The 13,044-nt window shown below is 46.6% G+C and overlaps 1 protein-coding gene across 1 annotated transcript in view; it reads right to left on the bottom strand.

Moving 5' to 3' along the window:
• Positions 1-13,044, bottom strand: part of SMOX (spermine oxidase) — a 51,745-nt gene continuing 38,701 nt past the window's right edge. Inside the window, exons 4-7 of the mRNA XM_030948296.1 lie at positions 11,332-11,505; positions 7,821-8,520; positions 1,771-1,931; positions 1-487 (exon numbers count right to left, since the gene is read on the bottom strand). Of these exons, the coding sequence (XP_030804156.1) occupies positions 350-487; positions 1,771-1,931; positions 7,821-8,520; positions 11,332-11,505 (1,173 nt within the window). The 3' untranslated portion in view covers positions 1-349. The remainder of the gene's footprint in view (positions 488-1,770; positions 1,932-7,820; positions 8,521-11,331; positions 11,506-13,044) is intronic.

Raw genomic sequence — 13,044 nt, 5'->3', positions numbered from 1 at the left:
TTTTTATTACAACATTTATTTTAGTATAGAAGGCACTTACAATACAGAAAGAAAAAAGAAACAAAACGAACATGATAGGCACCAAAAGTGAAATTAGAATTAAAATGACAGAGAAACAGTTTACCAGACCAAAAAGAGCACCCTTCCCTGTTAACAATACAGCACATGGAAATGAAGCTATTGATGACTAACATTTTTTTAGCAATTAGAGCTTTTTATTTTTTAATTTTTTTTTAATAGAAAAGATAAAAGGCTGTTCTACTGCAAACTGAAATAAAAGAGAACCCCTCCAGACACCTCCAGTGCAGGAGGATGTGGGAGGTGGTGGTGGTGGTCAGGCAGGGCTCCCTCAGGTTGGGCACTGCAGCAGGTCCTGGTACATCTCGATGAGCCGAGCAGCCTCCCTCTGGCCCGAGAGCACAGCACCGTGGGTGGTGGAGTAATACTTCCTGTGAGTGGCCTCCCCTGAGAACATCACCTGCATGGGCTGCAGGGCACAGCACAAGGGACACAGATCAGCACAGATCACTGGGGAGCAGCTGGGAGGATCGCAGGAGACAAACTTTCTGTGCCCTCCCACGCAGGATGGTTTGGGTTGGAAGGGATCTGAAAGATCATCCAGGGCCATCCCCCTTTCTCTATCCCAGATTGCTCCACCTTTCTCTATCCCAGATTGCTCCAAGCCTCTCCAACCTGGCCTGGGGAACTTCCAGGGATCCAGGGGTTGTTTTGGAGTGCTGGTTCTCAAAACCCCCACAAGATGCCAGTTCCAAAAACCTTAACAAACCTGCAGGAGACACAGAGCACCTGCTCGGTACCATCTCGTCCCTTTGCTCCCCTAAATTACATTTCAGCCTTTTAGGCATTAAGGGAATTTTTCTTCTGGGCAGCAGAAGAAAAACAGCCATGTCTCAAAACCCACAGCATTTTATCTCTTATACCAATAGTGAGGTGCTTGCTAGAACTGCAACTCGGATTTGAGGCAGGAATTTCTGGGAGGATTTCCCTGGGAACTACACAGAAAGACTCCTCAAGCTCCTGCTGGGTTTTCTTAAGTAGATTTCTGCACTGAATAAAATTATTTCAGGGCCAGGCTGTGGTGGAGAAAATGGACTGGGCAGCTGCTTGAATGTTGCATTTTCATCAGCCTTTGGATTTGGACACATAACCCTGAGTGATGGGGTGAGTTTGGCTTAATGTGTTCCTGAGCTCTGTAACCACCTCCATGTGTGCTCCAGCTCTCCTTGCTAAATTCAGAAAGCCAAAGCAGCGCCTGGGGAGAAAACTCATCATCCCCTGCCAAGGACTGGGCCTCCCTCAGCCTGCACTGCCAGCACAGAAAGATTTCCCAATATGCACCCCTGACACATTCAGACCTAGACATTAGCAAGGTCATAATCATAATAATAATCTTTAAAACAAAGTAGCATGTGTGCCTGAGGAGTTCTGAACTGGACAATAGGGCTGATGGTCATTAAATGACAATATCACAATTCCAGAAGTCACACACATGAGCTGCTCTTGACAAATTCAGGGAGAGATGAGGGAACCCCTGAGACGTTGGTATCCCAAATGTTAAAGAGGTAAAATCCTACACACATCATTTGTATATAGAGGCATCATTTGTACTAAAAAAAAAAGAAAAAAAGGGGGAAACACACTACCGGAGGCCAAAGCAGGGATTTTCTCTTCCAACCTCCCACCCCAAAAAGCTGCTGCCCAGTGTCCCATCAGTTTTATTGCCCCAGGCCCCATCTGGGCCATACTCACAGGAGATTTGGAGCTCTCAGCATAAGGCAGTGGTTTTGCCAGTTTCTCCACGTCGGCCCCACTAGACCCAACCTGGGTGTAGGAGTAGGATCCACGGAAGTGGGGATTGCTGCCCCAGGAGGACCGCAGGATCCGGCGAGGTTTCGGAATGTTTGGATTCCCTGGGTGGAAAGAGGAAGGCAAAAAGTCAGACTGTGTCCAAGAGGGAAGTGCCTGAGCAAGGTGTGGGTGCCAGGGATTCCATCTTATTTATTCAACATCCAGCCTAGCAGAGCCCACAAACCAGATGTCTCTTTCATTACTGAGTTTTAACTCTTTACATAACAGAAATTGCCTCCCTTTTCATCTCAGCTCTTCCATTTTCCAGGGTGTTGGGGGAGTCCCCACCCCTGGATGAGGCACTAAGTGCCCTGGCCTGCTTGAAAAGGTGAGGAATTGGTCACAGGTTGGACTCCATGACCCTGGAGGTCTTTTCCTACTTAAATGATTCTGTGATTTGTTTTGGAAAGGAGCGTTAAAATGTTTAGGTTCCTAAAGCACTGGGGAGCTTCAGGGAACCTTGGACACAGCCTGGTTTGGAAATACAAAGCATCTTCTGGTCACATTTGCAGTGGGGGGCCTGGTGGTAATCAAGCATATGATTGATCTCATCAAAATTTAGGTATTTGAGTGCCCACTCTAAACTGGATATTCAGGTAGCCTTGTGAGAGAGATGTGCCTCCAAAGAGGAAAGAAGACAAATCTTTATTGTGTGGGGGCATTGAAAAACCTGTCAGGAAGTTCTCAAAACCTGTATTAACTCACTCCAACAGCTTCCCATACAGCTGCCCCCCAAACCAAGCTAAAATCCGGGAGACTGTTTATTTAATGCACAAGGCATGGAAAAAAGGCCTTTGAGGCTGGAAGCAGGATTTCTAGATTGCTGTAGGATTTCCACTGCTAAGAGGATGTAGGACCTAGAGGTGAAGAATGCACCCACGACAGGGTCATCATCAGCCACTGTCCCCATCCCAAAGACTGGAGAACATGAGATCCAGGACTGCAGCCACCAGCTGGTGGCACAAGAGCCTCAGGTACAAGCAGGGAGAGTCACACTTTGGAGATCCTCCTGCTGGGCTGGTTTTGGACCATCTCAGTGTCACTGCTTTTGTTGGAGTCCCATGATGATATCTGGCATGGCAGGAGAGGAACAGAGAGACATGGAGAACTCCAGTGAAGAGAAATTCCCTCTGCAGGAACCAAGATCCACCCTTGAGGCAACATCAGATATCCAGGCAAGGTTCAGCTACTTGGGTTGAGTCTAAACCTTCCACAGCAAGGGGACTGGAACTGGATGATCATAAAGGTCCCTTCCAACCCAAACCATTCTATGATTCCTCATGGAAAGGTTGTCCATTCCAGCCAGAGCTGCCCAGGACAGCGATGGAGTCACCACCCCTGGAAGGATTTAAAAGCCATGTGAATGTGGCACCTGGGGACATGGTCAGTGGTGGCCTTGGCAGTGCTGGGGGAATGGTTGGGATCAATGACCTTAAAGAGCTCTTCCAACTCAAGTAATTCTGTGATTCCATAAGATAACACAAAAAGTAGGAGTTTTGAGATGTTCACGTCCTTTGCCTGCTTCAGACCCTGACTCTGTGACAACTCAAGATGTTCACCCTGCCATGAGACAACCCAAATTCCCCCACTTTCTTCATCCCACTTTAGAGGAAGACACCCAAATGTAAACCCTGGTTGGGCACTGCATTATTTAGCTCTCATAAACTATTATTTAGCTGTGCCTTCAATTCCTTAAAATCAAGAGCAGGTCCTGGTTCAGCTTCTGCTTTTAGGAGTATCCTGTCAGCCAGAGCTATGGAATAAGGGACTGGAACAAAGCAGAAGATGGCCCGCCCAGAATACTCTGTGAGCACTTTAAAACCAGGCCCCAGATCAAAATATGGCACAGACTAGCAAATAAATATATCCCACAAACAAAACACATCCTACAAAGCAATGTTGTTTCAGGAGTAAGAGCTTTGCATAACAAAGGCCTCTAAAAATATGTTCCTGCAAGACTCTTCAAAGCAGAAATGCCTGGAAGTGGAAAGCCCAAGGGAGTCTGAGATCTGGGAGCTCTCAGATGTGTCAAGGAAATAAGTTATCATGTTTTATTTTTGAGGGCTGTGGAAAGCCCAGGAGAACACACCACGGACGCTGTCAGAGAACACTCCCCAAGCAGGGCCAAGGCAGCCACCCATCCCAAAAACTGCACAAAAACAGCACACGAGGGGTTTTCATGTAAAAGGAGTCTCTGCAGTGGTCTGGAGGTGCCTCTTCCAGAGCTGGTGTGTGTTTCCATATCCACATCCATTCACATGAGCTCCTTCCAAGGTCTCCAGCACATCAGGCCACATTAGCAAGACCCAAGTGACCACTGTGCAGCAACTGCACCTGTACAATTCTGCACCTTTTAATGCAAGCAGCTGTTTCTACGTGGAAAATCAGGAGACCCAGAAGGGGGTTTGGTTGAAGGTCAGACAGGAGCACGTAGCACAAGCTCTGATTCTGAGCTCTTGTTTGAAGACAGAAACTACAAAGACTGAGAGCCACAGTCCTTCCAGGAACATCCTTCACTGGACTTTCTCATTCTGCTTTTAAACAGGGTAAACAGCCTTTGTCTACAGATAAAAGTAACAACACAGATGTGGAAACTTCTCAGTTTCCACCATCCAAAGAGATTAAATGGCTAAAGAAAGGACGTTGGCCTTCACTGAAACAGGAAGGCACATATCTTCATGCCACAGATTTCTACTTGTGAAGCTATGCAAGACAACTCCCTGTGCCTCACACAATCCCACTTTTCTTCAGCTCCTGGGAGCTGTGGATACAGCGGTTTATTGGTTATGGGGCTGACTGAATTACCATAAAACCAACTCACCAATCTAAATTAAGGCACCCAAATTTATTTGCCTACCTGAGAGCAGGATGTAAAACTCCACCAAGGGAGATCTGTGGTACTGCCCCCATACCAGTGACTACAACCACCAGAGTGGCTACCCCAGACACCCACATGGGACTGGGAGATGTGATGCAGAACCTAAAGCAGATCTGTTCCCCTCCTGGAGGAAAACTCAGGGCATCTCCAGCTGCAGCCTGCCAGGCTCCAGTGATCCCTTCAGCAGGGAGCCTCTGGCTTCCTACTCTGGGAGCTTATCCAACAAAGAAGGCCAAGCAAGGTTTCTAATTGCTCAGAGGTATTCCATTTAATCAGATTTGGAGGACACTGCTTTTCACCATCCAGTTGTGAAAAGCAGTAATTGCTGGTGGTTCTTAGGTTAGAACAATCCTCAGAGCTTTTCACAGCAAAGCCAGATAATCCCCAACGCCGACCTGAGAGGAAAATTCAAGGTCAGTTCTCAGAATGATTCTCAGTGTGAGCCTAAAAGAATGGATTTCACTTAAAACCGATATAACATACTCTGAAGCCAAAGGAAAGGCCACCACGAGCAACAGACTGGGAAAACACAGTGAAAGGTGGGAAACCTACCTGGTAATGCATGAATTCTTTCTCAGAAGAGCACAGGGCATTTCATACCCAGAACATTAAAAGGCTCAAAGTATCTGCTTCATTATTGAATATAAGGCTCCCTCTATACTCAGTAGAGAAAAGCTGCTTCAGAAGATGTCACAGAGCACCAGGTGAGGAAGATCTGAGCTGCCTTATGGAAGATCCAGGCTTTCCAAGGAGGTGAGGATCCTGGCAGGACTAGTTTCCTACCTTGGTTAGCTGACCTGTGTGAACCTGAGTGGTGGGAAAGGCTTTCAGAGGTGGGTTTGGTGGTGCTAATTGGACCAGGGGAGTGCAGCCGTGCTCAGAAGTGGCTGTAGGTGTATCATGGGCTGCTGGTCTAACCCCCTCTCACACTCCCCCTGGAACAGATCAGCAGGGAAGAAGGGAGGTGCACAGAGAGCTGAGTGCACTTCTGTTATTTCAGCCAGCCTGGCACCTGGCCCAGATCAGCCCTGAGGCATTGCTCCTTCTGGGAACCTCTGGGGAAAACAGGAGCAAGGCAAACAGGATAAACCCAGCTCCCTTAGGCAGGGAATCCTGCAAGAGAATGAAAAGTAAAAAGGTTTTCTGCCAACAAGGGGACTGGGGGCAGAAAGTGGAACGGGTCATGCTGGGTAATGGGTGCTCCAAGAACAGGTTTCCCTCTCGCAGTTTTGAGCAGCTGCAAAGCCACTTCTCAGCTGATGCACAAAATGCTCATTGCATGGCAAGGCCCTGGTAAATCCAGTCTGGAATTCTCCAAGGAAAGATAACCTGGGATTAGCTGTGTGGAAGAGCCTGATGGACAGTGACCAGCTGCAGCATCAGCTGGAACAGCAACTGCAGCACAGACCCAGGGCCCAGAGCCACATATTTCCATGCTGGGAGGAGAGGAACATCCAACACACGTAAACAGTCACTGTGAAAAAGCCCAAGAAGGAAGAGGGAGAGCAAACTCCCATGTGCCAAACTACAACAGACCCAAACAGCCAAATTCCCACTGATGAATTGAAGTGGGAATTTGGATTTCTTTTTTTTTTTAATAGGCCTTAAGCAAGCAAAGCTGCAACAAACAAGGTTGTTTGTACATTCAGCACTGCAACAACTTGGCCTGTGAGAGAAGAGCCTCCTGCTAAAACTGTGTAGAGCAGCAGTTCCCTGCTGGGGTCAGGGGAAAGTGGCACATGGGGACTGATGTGACATGGGGACACCCAACACCCCTGAACACCACCAGCTCAGGAGGCACAGCTGAAACAAGGATGAAAGCTTGGGCACTGAATCAGAGCTTTTCAACCCATGGTCTCTACCCTACAGCTCCTGCAGAGAGTGGTAAAACCTATTTTGGCCATAGTCAGTTATGCAGGAGGTCCTCAGATTCCAGGGCCCTTTCAGGAAAAAGGTTCTTCACCCAGAGATGCTGGCCCCTTCCAACTCAGGATATTCTGTGATTCTGTGACTCTCTGGATCTCCATGGTTTTGGTAGCAAATGGTCAGTAAGGACAGGGGAAAGCTGCACTTTGGGAAGGCAAATTTCTCCAGTTAACTGGAGCTCCACGGACAAGAGCTAAGGTTGGAAACCCCCTGAGTGCTGAGACTGGGCTAACTCCAGCTAGCAGGAAGATATAAATCATTTAATCACAGGAGCCATCTCTAAAATAGCACAAACTACATCTAATCTTGGAGGATGCTCCTCTTATAACTGCTTGCAATTCTGTATCAATTCAAAACTCTTATTTCAAAACTGCTATTAAGTCCACCACTATTTCTTTCAGTGTTACTACCTTACACCTGCACTTGCACAGTGTCTCCCATCAGAGGATGTCAAAGACTCTCAGACAAAGAAATCCCTTTTCCTGGGAAGGTGTGTGACCTCTAGAGAAGTGACTGTGGACAAGCTAAAGCCCAGCATTCAAGTGTTATTGTTTTAAGTGATTTTATTTGGATTTTCTCAGTGTAATACACCTAAGATTTGCCTCAGTCCAACTGCTGCCCTTAAAGTGATGTGTGATCAGAGTACATGAAATCTGTGAAGTCCAGGAAGGTTTCAGTGATACACCCAGAAAATGGGAACTCTCAAGATCAATGCATTTTTTGAAATTTAGGTCTTGGAGATTATTTCCATTGATCTGATACTGAATCGAAATCAGGGGTGTGATTCAACCACACCTCAGCTGATCTAAACAGGTTCAATTTCTGAAGGGGCCCTGCTGCTCTCCACAGCTGGGATCAGCCCTCAGAGCCCGACAGCTTCAGCTGCTGAAGAGTTATTTGTGATTCAACAAAGCAGAGGATATGGAATCCTCCAGCACTTCTGCCCATCACTTCCTGAGCTGGTTTATCAGCCCCTCTGTATAAATAGCTCTCAGGCACACCCAAGCAGGAGCTATGCTGGAAGCACACGCACATTCAAAGGGACACAAAATGCCAGAGAACTAAAAATGACTTTAAAGCATTTCCTTCCTCGTGGTTATTTGATTCCCCAGCCCCACGCTCCCTCTCCCACCAGAGCACGGCTGACCTGTAAATTTACGCAGCATTTCGGTGCAGGTTTCTGCCACAGTTTCATCATCACACTTCTCCATAATCAAAGCCTCTTCTCCACAGATCCAGCCACTGAGGACGTGGCCGTACCTCTCGGGTGGGTAGAGCACATCAAAGCTGCAGATCTTCTTGTACCACAGCTCCTCAGGGTAAGTCAAGCTCTCGCTCTCCGCCTCGTCTTCCCAGACAAACTGGATGCTGTTGCACTCAGAGCTCCAGAAAGGCTCTTCAAACTCCAGGAAGATCTTGTCAGTGGTATTGATCCCCAGTTTCTCAATGGCCATCACCTTCTCCTCAGGCAGGCGGGGATGGAACAGGCTCTCGTGGCGCTTCTTCAAGACTCCCAGGGACACAGTCACAATGACGTGGTCAGCTGGGATGAACTCACAGTCCTCGCACTCTACGAAGACATTGGAGCCCTTGTTCTCCTCGGGGAGGTCACTGTTGTGGTCAGCCACCCTCTCAATCTCCTGGCTGACCGACTGGTTCCAGTGGATGCACTTGACCGGCTTGCGGAGCTGAATGACAGACTTGGGAATGGAGCGGGCCAGGATCTCCACGATTTTAATGAAACCACAAGGAATGACGTGATGAGCCCCGGGGATTTCGGTCCATTCCCCAAATTCACTCAGCGACACTTCATCCATGCTGTGGGAGCTGCTCTCACAACTCTCTACCTAAGGAAAAGCAACACAAAAGCAACATTGCCACAGAGCAACTCCTTTAGCCACAGCACAGCTCTGCAAGGGCACAGAGGAGCTGCATGAGATGACTGAATTCCACTCATGAAAGCACTGAATTCCACTCTGAAACCAGGTTAGTTTTGCTAGTAAAGAAGTGCTTGGCCATAGGATCTGACAAAAATCACTCCTTAGCCTTTCTTGCAACCAGAGAAATCATTTTGTCATGGTAAAGAGTTGGAGTTGCATGGAGTTCAGAGACCAGAGGGCTGGAGCCCCTCTGATCTGAAGACAAATTGAGAGCTGGGGTAATTCAGCCTGGAGAAGAAAAAGCTCTGGCAAGACCTCCTGACATCTTTCAGTACCTAAAGGTGCTACAAAAGAGCTGGAGAGGGACTTTGGACAAGGCCATGGAGTGACAGGAGAAAGAATTATGGCTTTAAACTGATGGTCAACCTAAATTAGATATGAGGAATAAATTCTTCCTTGTGAGGGTGGTAAGGCCCTGGCACAGGGTGCCCAGAAAAGCTGTGGCTGCCACAACCCTGGAGTGTTTTCAAGGCAGGCTGGACAGGACCTGGAGCAACCTGGGATAGTGGAAGGTGCCCTGCCCATGGCAGGGGATGGAACTGGATGGTCTCTTACAACCCAAACCATTCTGTGAATCTATAATTCCATTATGTCTTTGCTTCTGCACAATTCTGGGTTAAAGTTCTGGTTTCTATCCTTTAAAACCCTCTGCAGTGGGCAGGACCTGCTGCCTGGCGCTCCTACAGCAGACCCTGGAGCTGCATTAATCAGATGCTCATTCCAACGCTAATAAACGTTCCCACGAGGAGCCACAAAAAACTTCTGGCAGCTCTTTGTGCTGTCTGCAGCTTTCAGCCTGCTGTCAAACAGTCAGCAATCAGCCAGCTAACAGTCTGCCAGAGGTGAGAGGACCCGGCACAGGAGGAACCGAAGGAGACGGAAAAGGGAAATGCCAAGATGTGAGCCACGTGTGTTTGATGTGATTACCAAAGCTTTAGATCCATTAACCTGTTGGTTAATGTTTGTAGGAGTATTAAGCATAGCTGCAGCTCCCAACAATCCCTGGAACAAAGGCAGGATGTTTGGCCTGTCTTGTGATAAGCTTCTAATGATAATCCTGATGCACGGGACACAGTGATCTTAAAATCTTCACATCACCGGAGTCACAATCGCTCGCACACTGTAATTCTCTAAGCATTTTAAGGAATATTACAATTCCTTGCCTCAAACTTTGACCTATTTTCCAGACCTTTCCACACTTTAATGACTGGGCTTGGAAGCCTGACAAGCCTAGACCTTCTCCCTGTGGTGCACCCTGGTGCAGGGCAGGAATCTGTGCTGGGACAAAGCCAAAAAGTCAGGGTTGTACCAGCAGCTCCCAGGCTGCTACTGTGCCTGCAGGAACCAACAGGTGCCTTCCCTGTCCTGGTCACTGCCTGATGACTCCAGTGGGGACTGAGTGAAGACTCATCTTTGGACTGTGCTACAGTTCCACCTTACCGAAGCACTTCCCAGACCTCCCCCAGGGTGACAACACAAAACCTGTGGCACACAGCAGGATCCTCACCCTGCCTGGATGCTCCAACAGGGCACTCCTCACTGTGAAGTTAAACACTGGTGGCTGTTTGTTTGTTTCTTTCAGCCATGAAGGCAAAATGCCAGGGGGGAAAAACAAGCAACTACCAAGACTCTAACCCAAGACAGGTTAATCCCCACTCTGCCATCTGATAGTCTAAAGTATGAGAAGCTTTGTTGTTCTCAGTTATTTGCATGAGAAGGGATTTGCAAGACTTGCAGAAACAGCTCTGACTGAGGCAGCCTGGAGCAAGCACAGGAAAAACCACCAGGAAACCCAGAGCTGTATCCAATGACTTAACCCTGTCTGCATGAGTGTTGCTGTTTGGGTAACACAATGAATAACTGAGCTTTACATGCCAGCTGTGGAGACACCCAGTGAGAAGAGGTTTTGGGTGAGGATGCTGAGATATCAGGGTCAGGACACCAGGGTTCAAACATCAGCTTTATCCCAAATCTCCTGTGAAACTCTTAAGGTCTTTATTCCTCTTTAGTTAAGCTTCCCACCTGAAAACAGTGAACTCATGACAAAGTGCTGCTTGCCTCCCCTGCCTCATTTCAGAAGCTTTTAAGTCATTCTAATTGAAATAAAAATGTCTGATACACTTTACTTGTGGAGTGCTTGATGCAGCATTAAGTCCTCATCCCACAGAGAACTCATTTAGCCAAGGCACCAAGGAGATAAAAAGAACTATGGAAGCCACGTGGAATGCTGGTTTTATACAGTCTATCTTGGATTTTATTGCTTTACCTTCAAAATGTTTTCTGGGGATTTCTTCAGCAAATTACTAGCATCAAAGTTACATTTCTTCTGGTCTCTGAGAGGTAAAAAACACTCAGGCAAGATCAGGGGGTGCAGGTGTAAGTCACAAGATAAGACATTACTAAAAGAACCTGACAATAGAGTAGCTTCAGTTAGCAAAAAACCCTAAATCACACCAGAAAACTTAACAAGCCTAGGAAAGCCTCTTCTATTAAGACAACTGGGGTTTTAAGGTAAGAAAAAATAAAAAGAGTAAAGGCATATTCCTTGCAGCCCACTGTCTTTACATCTGCATCAGGAGGGGAAGTTGTCAATAGAAATACAAACTGCAAGAGAGCACAGAAAGCAATTTCCAGGGCTGGGCAGGGCTCAGCCAGGTGCCTGAGGTTGAGGATTTGCTTGCTCCAAAAACAAAACACCCCAATGATGTGCACACCTACCTTCAGGTACTGCTGGATCATGGCCAGTTTCAGCCTCTTGACGGCCTCCGTGTCATCCGGGTCGGCCTTGACGCGTTTGCGCACGACGTCCCGCGTGAAAACGCCCACGCTGTTCTGGCTCTCAGCATTGACTGGTTTACCTCGTTGGAAGAACTCCTGAGTCAGGTTATAGACCTGCCAGAGACAGGACACAAGGGTGGGATCATCCAGCAAGATGCTCCTTCAGCTGTCCCAACCCAGAGCGTTCACCTCCTCCTCCCAGCAGAAGCCACGTCCTTCCTCACATCTGATAAAAAGCACTGGCTCTTCTCCCACCTCCATGTCCCAAGTGCAATCCCAGGTTGATCCCAGCCCTTCCACCCTCTCCATTATTTAGAAGGAATCCACCAGACTGGGTGAATTCAGTTTTACAGCTGTTTTTCTGTTGTCCCATTTATGGGGATTTTTGAAGGAATTCTGAATGAGCTGGAGATGGGATTTTGGAGTTTTTTAGATTATGTGATTTATTTTTCTTATCTTTTACATCGACAGGAAGGGTGCGCTTGGCTCACATCTTTACTGCATGGTCTAGTTATAGGACCTTTTAAGGATTTATTGATTAATAAAACACTGTTAATAAAGATATTTATGTTTTTGACTTAATCCTTAAATATTTCGCTTTATGGACTTATACTACAGTGTAAGCTTTCGTAGTTAATTATGTTTTATACATAAACCTACAGTACTGTATTCTAAACTTTTTGTTTACCTTTGTAACTACTTTTATTTTTTTTTCTATATCTTAAATTCTAAAACTCTAAACTTTCCTCTTTTTAACTTAACATGTTTCTACTTTAAACTATAAATCCACATTCTCACTTCTAGTACTTAAGTTTGGAAGCCTTTTCCAAGGTCTCAGATCAAATCCTGTGTTTAATTCTAAGCTTTGGCTTACAGGCCCAAAGTTCTGAGAATTCCCTGCATTTTGGATTCCAACATCCCATGAAATTAGGAAGCAACAAACCGCAGAGGAATTCTGTATGCACACACATTTTACTTGAGCACAGGACAGGCAGAAATCCATGGAAAACAGTGATATGTCTAGTTCCCCTCACCAGGAGCCACAGTAAAAATCCCTTGTAACAAATCATTCTTCTTTGAAGATATTCCTGGTGATTTTTAACCCCAGTTTTCCATACAACCTACATAAAGGCAAGGAAACACCATCCACCTCAGCCCTCTGCTTGTGGCTGTCTGGAAAAACTTGTATTTCTATCTACAATATTGCCAGAAGAGCCTGCAATTGCATCATGGCTCTTCCTTTCTACAGAAAAAAAAAACACTCAAGAGGAATCTTTTAACACAGGAAAGCTTTCAACAGATGCCACTCAGAAATGCAGCACATCCCATTAATGATTTGTTTGTCCAGAATGTGTTCCCTTCCCATTCACATCATGCCACAGGGTGAACAATACTCCCACATCTCATTCGGGGAGTTTTTCCTGTCAAAGATGGTTTGATTACACCTTATGATCATTTTTTTTGGAGACAGATGATTTAGATATGTCAAGAAGTTGAAAGCTACAGTAAATATATGGTACAAAGCTGGTAAAAAATTGGCAGCCTTGACTTCAAAAAGCTCCTGGAGCTTTCCACTCCCTGCTGATATGGCTAACCCATTGTGGTTTATGTTCTTCCCACTCCAATTCTCCTGAAGAGCTTGATTTTGTCTTG

Source organism: Camarhynchus parvulus, chromosome 4 (genome assembly GCF_901933205.1).
Source record: "Camarhynchus parvulus chromosome 4, STF_HiC, whole genome shotgun sequence".
In the NCBI taxonomy this organism is placed as follows: Eukaryota; Metazoa; Chordata; class Aves; order Passeriformes; family Thraupidae; genus Camarhynchus; species Camarhynchus parvulus.
The sequence above is the reverse complement of the archived record's forward strand: the minus strand, read 5'-3'. Positions and strand labels throughout refer to the sequence as shown.